This window comes from Pleurodeles waltl, chromosome 8 (assembly GCF_031143425.1).
Source record: "Pleurodeles waltl isolate 20211129_DDA chromosome 8, aPleWal1.hap1.20221129, whole genome shotgun sequence".
NCBI classification, from domain to species: Eukaryota; Metazoa; Chordata; class Amphibia; order Caudata; family Salamandridae; genus Pleurodeles; species Pleurodeles waltl.
In genome coordinates this window covers 1,402,856,526-1,402,871,250 of record NC_090447.1, presented here as the reverse complement: position 1 = coordinate 1,402,871,250, position 14,725 = coordinate 1,402,856,526, and the positions used below count along the sequence as shown (strand labels likewise).

At 43.7% G+C, this 14,725-nt stretch overlaps 1 protein-coding gene across 3 annotated transcripts in view; it reads left to right on the top strand.

Moving 5' to 3' along the window:
- Positions 1-14,725, top strand: part of PATL2 (PAT1 homolog 2) — a 261,206-nt gene that overhangs the window by 194,267 nt on the left and 52,214 nt on the right. For all 3 annotated transcript variants that reach the window (XM_069203213.1, XM_069203212.1, XM_069203211.1), the window contains 2 exons: positions 5,249-5,346; positions 7,804-7,953. In XM_069203213.1, coding sequence (XP_069059314.1) covers positions 5,249-5,346; positions 7,804-7,953 — 248 coding nt within the window. The remainder of the gene's footprint in view (positions 1-5,248; positions 5,347-7,803; positions 7,954-14,725) is intronic.

The following is a 14,725-nucleotide window of genomic DNA, read 5'->3' as shown; positions in this document are numbered from 1 at the left end:
AAAGGATACACACTTCACAAAATATAATTCCACTTATACAACCAAATCAACAATACATTGTAAGATTTGTCATGAAGATCTTAGGAATGATGGCATCTCGCATAGCAAAAGTCCCACATGCAAGATTAAACATGAGGCCCTTACAACAGTGCCTTGCACAACAATGGTCACAGGCACACGGTCAACTTCAAGATCTAATGTTGATAGACTGCCAAACACATGTCCCTTCAATGGTGGAATCGCACAATTTAATAAAGGGGAGGTCGTTTCAAGACCCTGTACCTCAGACCATAATCACAACAGATGCATCAATGATTTGGTTGGGGAGCTCACCTAAACAATCACAATATTCAAGGACAATGGGATGTCAAACAAAAACTACACATAAACCACTTAGAGGTATTAGCTGTGTTCCTTGCCCTAAAAGCATTTCAACCTCTTATCAAACAGAAGATTATTCTTATAAAGACAGACAACATGACAACCATGTATTATCTCAACAAAGAGGGAGGTACCCATTAATCTCTATTCTCCCTTCTAGCCCAAACAATCTGGAAATGGGCAATTCACAATCAAATTCACCTAATAGCACAGTACATTCTAGGGATAGACAATCAGTTGGCAGATGTCCTCAGCAGAAATCACCAACAAACACACGACTGGGAGATTCACCCTCAAGTACTTCAAAAGTGGGGAACACCAGACATGGATCTATTCGCAACAAGCTAAAACACAGCATGCCAAAACTTCGCATCCAGACACCCACATCCCCTATCTGGGGGCAATGCTCTACGGATCAATTGGTCAGGGATATTTGCTTACGCTTTTCCCCCTCTCCCACTCTTTCCATTTCTGGTCAACAAGTTGCATCAAACGTCACTCAACATGATACTCATAGCACCAACATGGGCACGTCAGCCTTGGTACAATACACTACTAGACCTATCTCCTATTTGTATTACCTCACTCCAAACACCCAAACAGACAAGATTTGTTAACATAAAACAAAGGTCAAATCAGGTATCCAAACCCCAATGCTCTCAATCTAGCGATTTGGCTCCTGAGGTCATAGAATTTGGATACTTAAAACTCCCGTCAGAATGTATGGCAGTCATTAAACAAGTGCGAAAACCCACTACTAGACAGTGCTACGCAAACAAGTGGAAAAGATTTGTCTACTATTGTCAATCTAAAAGCATAGACCCACTTACAGCATCAATACAAGATATTGCATGTTACTTCCTTCATTTACAAAAGTCACATTTGGCCTTTTCCAAGGGTTAAAACGCATCAATCCACGAAGAACACCACCAGTTCCATCATGGAATTTAAATATAGTACTGACAAGACTTAAGGGACCACCTTTTGAACCCATGCACTCTTGCCAAATTCAATTTCTAACATGGAAAGTTGCCTTCCTTGTGGCTATTACTTCTTTAAGAAGAGTTAGTGAAATACAAGCTTTCACTCTAGAATAACCTTTTTTCCAAGTACACAAACATAAGGTTGTACTAAGAACAAATCCAACATTTGTACCAAAAGTAGTATCACCTTTTCACATCAATCAAACAGTAGAATTGCCAGTCTTCTTTCCACAGCCAGATTCTATGGCAGAAAGAGCTCTTCATTCCCTAGATCTCAAAAGAGCTCTTATGTATTCCATAGACCGAACTAAATAATTTAGGAAAACAAAATAACATTTTTGTAGCTTTCCAACAACCACACACAGGCTTTCATATATCAAATCAAGGTTTAGCGGATTGTTAAATGTATACAAACATTTTCTATCAAAGCAAAAAGACACTCCTAAAGCACATTCTACAAGAAAGAAAGGTGCAACAATGGCTTTTTTTAGGAAACATACCAATGGCTGATATATGTAAAGCAGCTACATGGCCAACCCCTCATACATTTACTAAACACTAATGTGTTGATGTTTTCTCACAACAAGCCATTGTAGGACAAGCTGTCCTAAGAACATTATTCCAAGCAACTTCAACTCCTACAGGATAGCCACTGCTGTTTTGGGATGACCAACTGCTTTGTAGTCTATGCATAGCATGTGTATCTGCAGCTACACATGCCATCGAACGGAAAATGTCACTTACCCAGTGTACATCTGTTCGTGACCTGTTGTGCTACAGATTCACATGCAACCTCCCTCCTCCCTGGAAGCCTGTAGTCCAAGTTAAAACATTTGTACATATGTTTATACATTTACATGGAAATCTTTTTTTCTCTTATATACTTTATCACTCCTTTCTTCACCCTCTGCGGGAAAACAATCTAACAATGGAGTCGATGACCATGTGCAATGGAACCGAGAGGAGGAGTCACTCGATCCCCTGACTTTAGAAGTCTTCGAAGAAAAACAACTTGTAACACTCAGAGCCCAACACTAGATGTCAGAATCGATATGCATAGCATGTGAATCTGCAGCAGAACATACCACGAACAGATGTACACTGGGTAAGTGACATTTTCCATTTTTTTTTTTTTTTTTTTTTTTTTTTTACATTACCAGTTAGTTAGGACCATGTTTCCATAGAAAATATTTTTTGACTTGCCTATATCTTTGGCACAGTTTGACAAATCTTCATGGAATTTTCCTCAAAAAAAAAAGTGGCCCAGTGATTATTGTTGGGCGTGAGGTTTTGGGGTGATTTGTCAAGCGGGGGCTGAGAAAAAGGGGGCTCAAACATTGTTTCCTATGTTAATTCCCATACAATCTTTCAAGACGCCTACAGCCCAAACCACTGGACGGAATTACACAATATTTCGCAGAAAGCTAGGTGCCAGTATGCAGGCTGTACTTTTTGTTCTTTGGTGTAAATCCGTTCAGTTGTTTAGAAGATATTTAAGGGTAAATAAATTTGCATATCTCTGGGTGTGAAATATTTTGTGAAATTTGTGAGTTTTCCCAGATATGCGTGCGAAAAGAAGTGTTGGAATTGGCTGACCGCATCCTGACTAGAAAGTTGTGATTTCATTTTATTTCATGGGACACTGTCCCCTTGCTGAAAATTGAAAGTGGCATAAGTGGCCAGGGTGAAGGTACCCTGACCCTAGGTGTCTGATATAGGTTGGTCTTTGGGGCAAATTATAGGTTTAATAGAATTTTGCATCACTGCGTGATATTCATGAGAATTCGCAAATTTCTGTGAATTATTCATGAATATTCACAATTGTGGAAAAATTTGAAAAACACTTATTCATGCAGTCATTTGTTCACTCATATATGCACTCAGGCGCCCACTCACACACCCACTCACCCATCCACTGACTGAGACAGGCTGTGTGAAAGGCCATGTGTGGTGCAGGGCTGGGTGGTTATAAAGGGGTGGTTGCAAGGCCTGGCTGCAAAGCTAGACCTTGTGACCAACCCCTGTTATGGGTGCTAGTATAACGTATAGTAATTAAAATGGCTTTACATTAAAAAAAAAAAAAAAAACACAAATTCACTGATAAAAAAACAAAGGTTACAGGAACGTTATAGTTAGGTTCAATTTACTCGTACAAGAGTTCTTTCAAGTAATTATAACTCACACCTTACTTATGACAAAGGTTTGGCACACCTGAAGCTATCTTACTCAAACTGGTGAAAGTTAAATCCTTTAATTTTAGAAAGGAACAAAAAAGGGGGTTCATTTAGTCATGAATTATGGTTAGTGCTCTGGAAAGAAAAATCAGAACATGTTTTAAGTGAGTTCTCAAATATCTTCCTCTTCTGTTTAATTAAAACATTCTGACATGCAGACTGAAACATGCACTTTCAACACCAGCAACAGATTGCCTGTTAACTTCCTGGTGGTCAGCATCTTTACAACAGTGTTAGACTACAAGACAAAGTGGCTGTGCATAAGGTTCGCACCTCCTATACATAAGTATATTGCAATAAAGCAATCAGTGTCCATATGTTGCGAAAGGTACTGTAGATGGTGCCAAACTGGTAAGCACCCAAGCCCTAAGGATGCGGTAGTGTCCGTGTCAGTTGAAAAATCAAATGACACTTAAAAGTTCCTTACTGTTACACCAAGGCACACCACAAAAGTCAATTTCTTCTTCTTGTAGCAGTCAGAATTCCGATTCAATGTGAGTTTATGGTAGCGCTTTTATTCATCCAAATAATTCATAAAGGTAATAGCCATCATGAGTCCAGAGATACAACAGCCAACACGTGTTTCCTCAACAAGACTTTTTCAAGGCCCAAGACTATGTATCATTCAAAGTCACCAAAAATGTTTACATTTCTGAGCGAAGAAAGGTCTTGAAGATGTGGTGGTCAAGTCCATGTAAATAAGTCTTGTATTCTAAACAGCACACACCTGGTCTAAGCCTGTTAGCCTGGATATGTGTCCCATGCTTTTCTCTGCCTGTCTTACATCAGAGTTCAGGGGATGGTCCATAGCTGTTTGCTGTTAAACATGCCATCGTTCTCATTGTCACCCACTCCATCAGCTTGTCCCTGGCTTGATATATGCATACTGTGTAATATTTTTTTCTCATTATGTTTTTATGTTACTGTGATTACCACTGTTGTGCTGAACAAAAGCTGCAGGTGATTGGTGAGAAACGGAAGTAATACATACACCACATGTATAGCCAGCGAGGCAAAGGTAGTTCTCTGTACCTGGTGAACAGGAAAAAAAACTGAAACCTTAGAAGAGAGTGATGTTGGGCACTAAAACTTATTTTCTTGTACTTCCTTTGAGTCCATTGCTTCCTCTTTTTAAATTAAAGTGCAGAAATTCATATTTCTCGTTCCGGTGAAGTTATTTTTTTGCAAACCGACCTCTTCTACTTCAAGCCTACAATATTTTCAGCCCCACAGGTGTACAGCACTGAGATTTGATGGCACTGAGAGGACGGGGTCACATTAAGAGAAAATTGGGCATGTCCGGGTGTGAGAATCACTGAAGCTGCTGTCACTGAACCAGGGCAAGCTCTGCCACAACGTCTATTTCAGACGTCTCTGTGAGAAAACCAACTTTATCTTTGGTGCCGCTCTAACCATGTGGCTCATATGGGAAGGCGTATGGGGAATATTGTGTGCGTCGAAGGTACAGCCGAGCTCCCAGCAAGTGTCATTCCGCGTCCCACAAACAATAATATAGAACTATACCCAACATGTATATTCATGTTTAACTTCAGCGATGTACTACAAACCTAGACAGACCTATCGCCTGTTCTTCTGCTCACTTGTTTCCATTTTTCCCCACTTATGTTTTTTTTTACTTGCTTTTTTCAGTTCGGTATCTCGCTGCTCTATTCTCTCCTCAGTCATGGCGAGCGCCTACTTTCCTCAGACACTCCCATGGAACCGTGCATTGGCGATTTTGAAAAATGGTAAGATTAACTCAATTTTGTTGGTGATTCTTGAACCACTAGCCTGAAGTAAGAGTACAGGGCCTTGTATGTAGCAACTGTTCAGTGGTGAGAGCACACTAGTGGAGGAATAAAATATGTTCGAGAAAAACACAACCATGAGACAGTACAGAAAGGACATGTCTTGAAAAAGATGGTCTCTCACCATCTGTGATATTGGCTGTGGGTAATTAGGGTGACATTTGCTGAGAATGTATGTTACAGGTCCGTTCAATAGTTAAGCCTCTGTTGCACCACTGTCAGCCTAAACTAGGCTAGGTGTGTTGGGCATTTTTAAATTAAACAATTATTTGAAAGTGTAATAATATAGTAAAGACCTATTTTGATTTTCAAACATATGCGAAAAGGTCATGGTACAGGCGTTTTTTTGACAGACATTAAATAAGCTAAGAAAAAAATAGGACCACCATAAATAGTCAGTCACTGACAGCGATGCTGAGTATGAACTGAAACCAGCCCAAAAGGTTTAAGTCCAGGAGACGCTCTACAGAAGAATTTCGATGCAGATCCTCAGAATTTGTAGACTAGTTCTTGTGGTTTTGCTGTTGGCAGCTGATTTGTGATGCAAGTAATTTCACTCTGGTGTCCACCAGTGTTTCCTGTTGACTGTGGTAATGTTAATGAAGCAGATAGCCCAAGAAAGGGTTTCATCTCTTGCTAACAACATTTAAGGTATTCTAGATCTACAGGTTCTGTATGTGTTGAGCGCCTAAGTATTTTAGAACGGTGACTACATATTGGATGACTGACGTGAATGATTAGGGCTCACAATCTAATTTGGGGCAATAACTACAGGCAGTCTTTTTTCTGGATTTGGGGCTGCAAGCAGTGTCTAGGGCTAACGGGACCTAACTACAGTGCCCATGTGACATTGTATAATACTGTCACACTTTCATGTAAATCTTTATGCCTACTTTAAGGTCTGGGTAAAACTAAGTAAATTTCCTCCTAAAAGCAGCTTTTATATAAGGACTAAAAATATTACAAAGGCTAAAAGAAGGGACTGGCAGTGTGAGATACAGGAGCAGGTATTGACTGGTAGTTGATTGAAGTGGCATGAGGTGGATTTAGGACTATGCTGCTGTTATGCACTGTGCTGACATTTAATGGCACCAGCCATGAGCTCTGAGCACAGCTCTGCGCAGCGGCGCTCATTCTTCTACAAACTAAGCACTGCAACCTCCTGATAATGTGGACAGCAATGAAAATGTTAAATCCAGCTAGTCCAGTTCCTGTCGAGTCTAAACAAATACAACAGTAAAAGTATAAGCAGGTATAGTAAGCAGTTAGGAAAGCTGAATTAGCTTTCAAGGTAGGCTCTAAATAGACATGTTCACTTTTTTTCTGGATCACTAGAAGTCTAGGGTCGAGTTGAAGATCCTTTAATGGGTTACCCCAGAGTCTTTATGCTTGAACCAATGCATTCTGGTTCAGCCCTGTGCAGCATTTTGGATGGCTTAGTTTTAGGGATTTCTACATCTAGTGTCTCACTCTTTATCCTGGTAATCGTGAGTTGGTGTTTGAGTGACGATGGTTATTTGGGAGTGGATTCTGGTTGGTTTTGAAGGAGTTATGAAGTTGTCGTCCTTGGTCACATTCATTGCTACTAACTCCAGCTCGACCCCCACTCAACAAAACCTCTGATCCAAGAGTAAGCTGGACTACTGCAAGACTTGCCAATTAATTCCTGGTTCCTTCTTCGACATGCACACTCTCTTCAATCTTACTAAATGCACACCACTTGCTTCAGGTGCCACTAGGTCAGTTGATTAACCAGAATACACAGGACGCTCTACAAACTACTCTGCATCCTTAAATCGATGTATGCTACATTCCATCCCTGTGGTGCTCTGCACCCCATCCAAGCTCTGCACTGAAACCTCATTCCCACTGAGCTTTGTGGCAAATTTTCCTTTCATACTTTCAGGTTAGCGTTTAAGGCTCTCCTCTGATGTTCAGACCTGCCAGCCAGTTACTTCTCCATTCTACCCCCTTGACCCTTTGTCATCTATATGGTATGCAATGTGTAGTCATCTTTTAATAACTTCATTATATCATCCCACCAATCATCATAACCACTTCGTCTGAATGAATGTACTGTTGTCGAAACACTTCAACCCAAATAAAATACAAAATAATGATAATGCGTAACCCACATGTTAGTATTTAGTTATGTAAGTAGGATATCTTTCTTTAGACAGTTTATTAAGATTTTATCTAGCAAAAGGGGCTAGTTAATGCATGTGACGTTGTGGAAAATATCCACACTGGATACCTACGATGTAAAATTTCTCACCAATGAATGTGCAATATGCTGTGCGTTTTCAACAGCTTAATGGTTTGAACTTTATTTTCAGAGCTTCATTTTCTTGATCTGTTTGAAATCGTTCTTACATTGTCCATTCTGTTTCATCACAGGACGGATATGGTGTTCCTTGTTGCAAAAGAACTTTCCCAAGTTTCAAAGTCATCCATCGTTGAGCCACTCTTCTTCCCCAGTAACCTTCTGTCTTTGTTTTGCCGCTACCTAGATAAACAAACTATTCATCGGCTTGAAGACAAAATGGAGTAAGTTTGATTATATACTGTTTGGTTCCTGCTTAAAAACGGTAACACTATGAAATTGCCTATGCAAGCCATATACCACTTTATCTTTTAATACTAGTCTGTATTATGCTTCTCCACTCTGATTGAGATCTCTACTCTGTGAATATCCCACTAATTAATCAATGGATTCTTGGATTTGTGCTGAGAGGTCCAATTAATATATTATTCCTGGTGTAAATTATTTGTGGTGACCATTTTGATCTACTTTCAAATTCAGTGGCGGCTGCCTCTGATCTCCTTTGTAGTATTAACGAACCTTCCAAAAGGATACCGTTAGTCATATTCTGGAGAAGAGCTATGCCTCTATGTCCTGCCTTTTTGATAGTTTCCACGAGATGAACAATCATTCCATTGGTCTGTGACAAGGAGGCTTTCAATTTCAAGCTACTTAATAAGGAAATTGTGAAAGCACGTTCTCACAGAAGGGTAGCCTGTTGACTTTAGGCACAAATAAGAGGAAAAAAGTACTGGTGTGCACATAAGTCCTAGACTAGACCACTCTAGCCGAAGAAAATTCTAGTCTGCTGGAATGGCCATGACTGCCCCCAAAGGTTGCTTTAATCTCTTGTATGCCGGCTGGGCGCCAAGGCATTTGATTTTGATGGACTCTCCAAACGAAGCTAGACCTCATTAGAGACATTTTAATGGATGGGCAAAGTGGACTATTGCCTAGGGCCCCTCCTGCCAAGGAAAAGTTAACGTTCTCCCTATTTGACTTCTGCCTACTCTTTTTCTGTATAAATCTCCGTTGACCTCTGACTGTCTATGCTGTGCCCTAGTAAGGATTTTTTGGTCATCAGGAAAGACCCATTTCACCTGTTTGTGTTAATATAATTTGGCATTCCTTGGCACCATGCAGCCTTGAATTAGCAGAAAATATGTTTTTAAAAAAAACCACCCAATTTGTTCTGTAGCCCCCAAAACGTTTTACCTGGCCCCCCAAAATCCTTATGACTGGCCCTCAACTAGATGTGTCCCTAAACCCACCCAGTTCTCATGCGTATAGGATTTCTCAATTAGTACTAAAAAAAAAAAGACCCTTACCAGCCTTTCAGGGGTATCTTGGTGTGGTTTGTGCATCTACTAAAGAGACTACATACGCTCCCAGTGCCTACCCTTTGAGGAGCAATGCACTGTACTTATTCTTTGTCAATTCTGTGTGTAGCAGTGATTGAAACTGCTTTCAGGTAGCATGTTGAACCTGTGCAATGCACCTGACCAGTTAGTGTCTGGAAATTATTTGGCTCAGAATATCTCAAGCTGAAATCATAGCAGTGACAGCTGTGACTGCGTCTGCCATTACTTGATTTCTTATCTTAATTTTATAAGCGGGCGCGTTAGAGGTTCGATGGACCTTTTGAATGTGCTTAGAGGTATTCCCACCCTACGCCCAATCCAAATACATATCAATAAATAGTAACAATATTCTTAGGAGTCCGTAATTAGTAAGCACCATGACCCCTTTGGCCATGAAGAACCACTCCTTATGAATCTCAATTTAATCAAGGCATGGAACACTACGCATTCTAGAGTTACAGTACAAATCAAAAGCTAGAACTGTGCAAAAGAAATAACATACATTTATATTCAGCAACTGAGTAACATCAATTATTTATTAATAGCAATCTGTTAGCATTTCAGGACTTCCCCTTCCACCTCTTTAATTAGCATTAGCATGTTGGGCTTCATGTGAAAAACAATTTTAGTCAACTCAAATTTGGAAAACATCTTACTATGGCTCTATCAAAATAAAAGTTGGTACCTAGGGACAAAAGACCAATTACATTAAACACAATAACATTCGATTAATACCTCTCCTCAATATGGATCAGCAAGCTGCGACCGTCCTTGTCAATTGGACATCTGCTCGGTTAGCATCGGACCATGAAAGGAAATGGTTCAGAATCTGGGACTCTAAACTATCCGAACCATTTGTAAAGCAAAGTCTAGAGACCAGCATTCAATATAAAAGTTTGAGGAATAGAATTAAAGATAGAATCCTGTAAGGAATCGAGTAAGAATGAGCACGAAAGCTAGGAATGATTGAAATGGCGTCTCAGCAAAAGATTAGGAAAGATTAGCTCTTTTCTCTCTGCAGTCGGGCTAAGTTAAAATCCTCAAACTGTTTCCACAATGCCATTGGTCAAAGAATCGTACGTTCCCATTTAGTCCAATGTAGAACTTCAAATCTAAGATGTAACTAAACTGTCTTTCACATGTCGATGATAGGATCCTCTTCTCCTGTTCCCATTGTCGGACTCATCTGATAGAGACTTCTAGTTGCAGATTCCTTACCATAGAATTTTCCCCCAGATGTCAGACTGGAACCAGAGATTTTTTCTTCGAGAAATACCCTTGTGCGTCAGGCGATGTATGTTGACTCTGCTTGCGCCATTGGCGTCGTCGCCATGAAGACATCGGAGTAGTACATAGACGCTGCCTCAGCACAGTGACACCAGTTCTTTTCTTTCCGAGCCACGTGCTGATCCGGAGAGAGCTAGCCAGGTCTCTCTTTGACTGATTTCAACCCTTTTGTCGAGTTTTTTTTTGGTGCGTCGGATGTCCCCAATGACCAGTTTCAAACAGTCTGTGATGGATCCGCATTGGATCGGTTTGTGGTGCCATGACCACGACCAGAAGTCATGCTCAGAGTGCCGGGCCATGCACCTGAAGGCTTTGAGGGAGCGGTCTCTGACAGCCAGGCACTCAACTCCGTGTAGGTCACGGTCTTGCTCAAGGGAAAGGTCTCAAGACCGCTCGCGGAGCCACCACCATTCTTCTTCCTCAAAGTCTTTGGATCAAGGTAAGAAGTAGTCCAAGAAATCCCATTACCCTTCGACTTTGCCCTGTCACTCTGCTGATGCTACGCGGAGGAGCGTCGACACTCAAGGCCTCTGTCTTCAGAGCCTGCTTCTGGGTCCGCTTCACACTTCCCTGAGTTTCCGGGAGCCGGAGCGACCCCTGCCCAATTAAGTTTTATGACGCCATTTGCCTCATTTTTGGGCAGGTCAACCCCGATTCGGCGCCTTCGGCCCAAGGGGTTCGGTCAGGGGTCCTTCGGGTTCTGCACCTTTTGGCTCTGGCCACCGAAGTCCCCTCTGGATCCACACTGACGCCGGTCGTACCGTTGAGACCTTCCCTGGCGCCAGTCCGTTTGTCGACACTCGACATCGGTAGTGCCCACCATCGACTTCGACCCAGTCCTCATCCCCAACGACTGAGTTGGAACGGCATTGGCCGATGCAGCCTCTGTCTTCGATGGGGCCTATTCACCCCAGGTCAGATTCTGCCCCTTTTGCTTATGAGTACGTATTCGGTGAAGGATTGGAGGGGTCCCTGGACCCTTATGAATACCAGGATGACCCTAATTTAGACTGGGCACATGAGTTTGACGAAGCCAGTGGCATGGACACTTCACCAGACGCTGGCATGCTGTCTGCTCCTACTGTGGCTACATCGAAGGGAGCGACTTAATCTATGGTGGTCAGTAGGGCGGATGAGGTCCTTGGCCTTGCGCTGCCTACTGTTCAGTTCAGGTCAAATCTCCTTCTGGAGGTGCTTCAGCCCGGGGCTTCCACATCTGAGCCTTTTTTACCATTTGATGAAGCCCTCACCAATGTCCTCTTGGGTACTTGGTCCAGATCCCCGACACAGGGGCTCCTGTGAACAGGACTATTGAGCTTCGCCATCTGCCTGCCCCAAACAACCCTAAATTCCTATCCCAACAACCTACGCCTATGTCATCCAGGTATCCTCTTACTTGGGCGCATTCCCTTCCACACCCTCGGATAGGGAATCAAAAAGGCTGGAACAATTTGGGAAGATGTTTTCTATCTCTATTCTCGTGATGCGGTCCCTGAACACTGTATGCTTTTTGGGCCGCTATACCCACTCTGTGGGATAAGGTTATGCAGGTTCTGCGCAGATACCGGAGGAGGCCCGTGCTAACATCTCCCAAGCTGTAACCGATGGGAGAGATGCAGCAAAGTTCACTATCAGATGTGGGCTGGACACAACTGACTCTTTAGGTAGATCGGATGCGAAGAGGGTGGCCTTGAAGCACCACGCCTGGTTTTGTACATCAGGTTTTTCGGGGGATGCCCAACAAACACTTATGGACATGCCTTTTAATGGCTTCCATCTCTTTGGTGACAACGCGGACTCCGCTTTCGAAAGGTTCAAGGACTCCTGGGCTACCGCTCAGTCCAGCGGCCTTTCCACTGCCCCTTTCTCCCAAACAGTCCGCCTTTCACTCCTTTTGTGGCCACAGAACAGGCTCCCTGTCACATCCCCATCCCATCCACAGTGCCACTTGTGCTGTTCAGCCACTGCTTGGCCAGGGATGTGAAATCCCACATAGGCATGGGACGGGGAACCAGATTTCTGCCCAGTCCACCCCGCCTCAGCCTCCAAGCCCCCCTAGTCCGTCCCCTCACTCCGATCCAGTTGGTGTCAGGATTCGCCATCACCTGCCTCACTGGGAATCCATCACTACAGACAGGTGGGGTTTGCAAATTGTTCGAATGGGCTACTCCCTCCACTTCGAATCTGCCCCACCAGCCATCCCGCCATCAGTCAGCCATCTTCCGGAGGATCATTTGGCACTTCTCTGCACCAGAAGTAGGCCGTGGTGGTTGTTCCTGCTAATTTCTGGTGCCCAAAAAAGGGCTTATATGCAATCCTAGACCTTTGGGTCCTAAATTACTTCCTCAAGAAGGAGAACTTCAAAACGCTCACCCTGGCTCTGGTCCTGTCTGCCTTGGACCCAGGGGACTGGATGGTAGCGTTGGACTTGCAGGACGCTTCTTTCCAAATTCCCATTCTGCCTGCCTACAGACGTTACTTATGATTCGTGGTAGGTCACGAGCACTTTCAGTTTACCGTGCTCCCCTTTGGCCTTAACAGTGCCCCTTGGGTGTTCACGAAAGTAATGGTAGTGGTGGCAGCCCTTCTGCGCAGGTTAGGGGTCCCAGTCTTCCCCTACTTTGAAGATTGGTTGTTGAAGGTGAACTCACCCCAGACAGTCGTTTCCCACCTCCAGACTGCAGCAAATCTTTTGCATTCGCTGGGTTTCACTATCAATGTGCCAAAGTCACGCCTGACTCCTTCTCAGACACTTGTTTCATCTCTGCTGTTCTGGAACACTGGAGTTTCAGGCATATCCTCCCGAAAAGCGAGTCCAGGATATTCGGGCTATGATACCGCTGTTTCAGCCTCTGTCCTGTATTTCGGTGAGTGATTGAGGCTGCTGGAGCCTCATGGCCTCCTGCTGGTTCAAAATGGCATATGCAGGCTCTGCAGTGGGACCTGAAGTTCCACTGGGCACAGCATCAGGGGAATATCTCTGACAAGGTCCGGATCTCGGTAGGGACTGCTAGAGACCTGTAGTGGTGGTGAACGAATCAGGATTGGGTCAAGGGCAGATCTCTCTCTCCTTTCCCCAACCAGACCTTAGTCGTGACAGATGTCACTCCTGGGATTGGGTGGCCACATGGGGAGGCGGAGATCAGAGGCCTCTGGTCTCTGGCGGAGATCAGTCTCCATATCAATCATCTGGAGCTCTGAGCGATTCGACTAGCATTGAAAGCATTCCTTCCCTCCTGCAACAGGAAAGAAGTGCAGGTGTCTACAGTCAACACCACCGCCATGTGGTATTGTAACAAACAAGGCAGAGTGGGGTCATGGACACTTTGTCAAGAGGCCCTTTGCCTATGGATTTCCAGGGTGGTTCAACACTTGGCAGGCTCCTTGAATGCCAGAGCAGACTAACTCCACCGACGATGCGTGGTCGATCACAAATGGTGTCTTCATCCGGAGGTGGTGCAAGGTCTCTTCCTGCAGTAAGGAGACCTTGGTTAGACTTGTTCACCTCCGTAGAGAAAGCGCAGTGTTAGCTGTTTTGCGCATTGGAGTTTCCATGGCGGCGCTCGCTTGACAACGCTTTTTGTCAAGAGTGGAATTCAGGCCTCCTGTACGCCACTTCTGCCCAGAGTTCTGAAGAAGATCAGGCAAGACTGTGCCCAAGTAATACTGGTGGCTCGGGACTGGGCACGAAGAGTCTGGTATCCCGAGCTGTTGAGCATGGCCATAGCTCCTCTGATCAGACTGCCCCTTCGGGAGGGTCTTCTGTTGCAGCAGTAGGGGAAGGTCGTCCACCTGAACCTATCAACTCCGCGGTTTCATGCGTGGAGATTGAGCGGCGACAATTGATGTCTTTTGACCTGCCACCTGAAGTCTGTGACATTATCTTGGCAGCCAGGCGTCCCTCAACCAAAACTGTATATGCCTGTCGGAAGAATTTGTGGCATGGTGCATCGAGAAATCTGTTGATCCTCTATCTGCTCCTCTTTCTCAAGTCCTTCTCATTATTCTTTCCCTTGCCCAGCAGGGTTCCACCTTGGGCACTTTGAAGTGATATCTTTCTGCTATCTCTGCTTTCTTGGTTACCAGATCAGCCTTCCTTTATTTAAATCTCCTATAGTTGGGAGGTTTCTTAAAGGCCTCACACATCTTTCCTCCTATCCCATTTATCATGCCACAATGGGATCTAAACATGGTATTAACATACCTTATGTGTACCCCGTTTGAGCCGCTTCACAACTGTTCTTTAAGGCTCTTAACTATCAAGACTGTCTTTTTAGTTGCCATTATTTCTGCCCGTAGAGTAAGTGAGCTCCAGGCTGTCATCTAAGCCACCTTTTCTGGCCATAAATCCTGACAAAGTGGTGCTTCG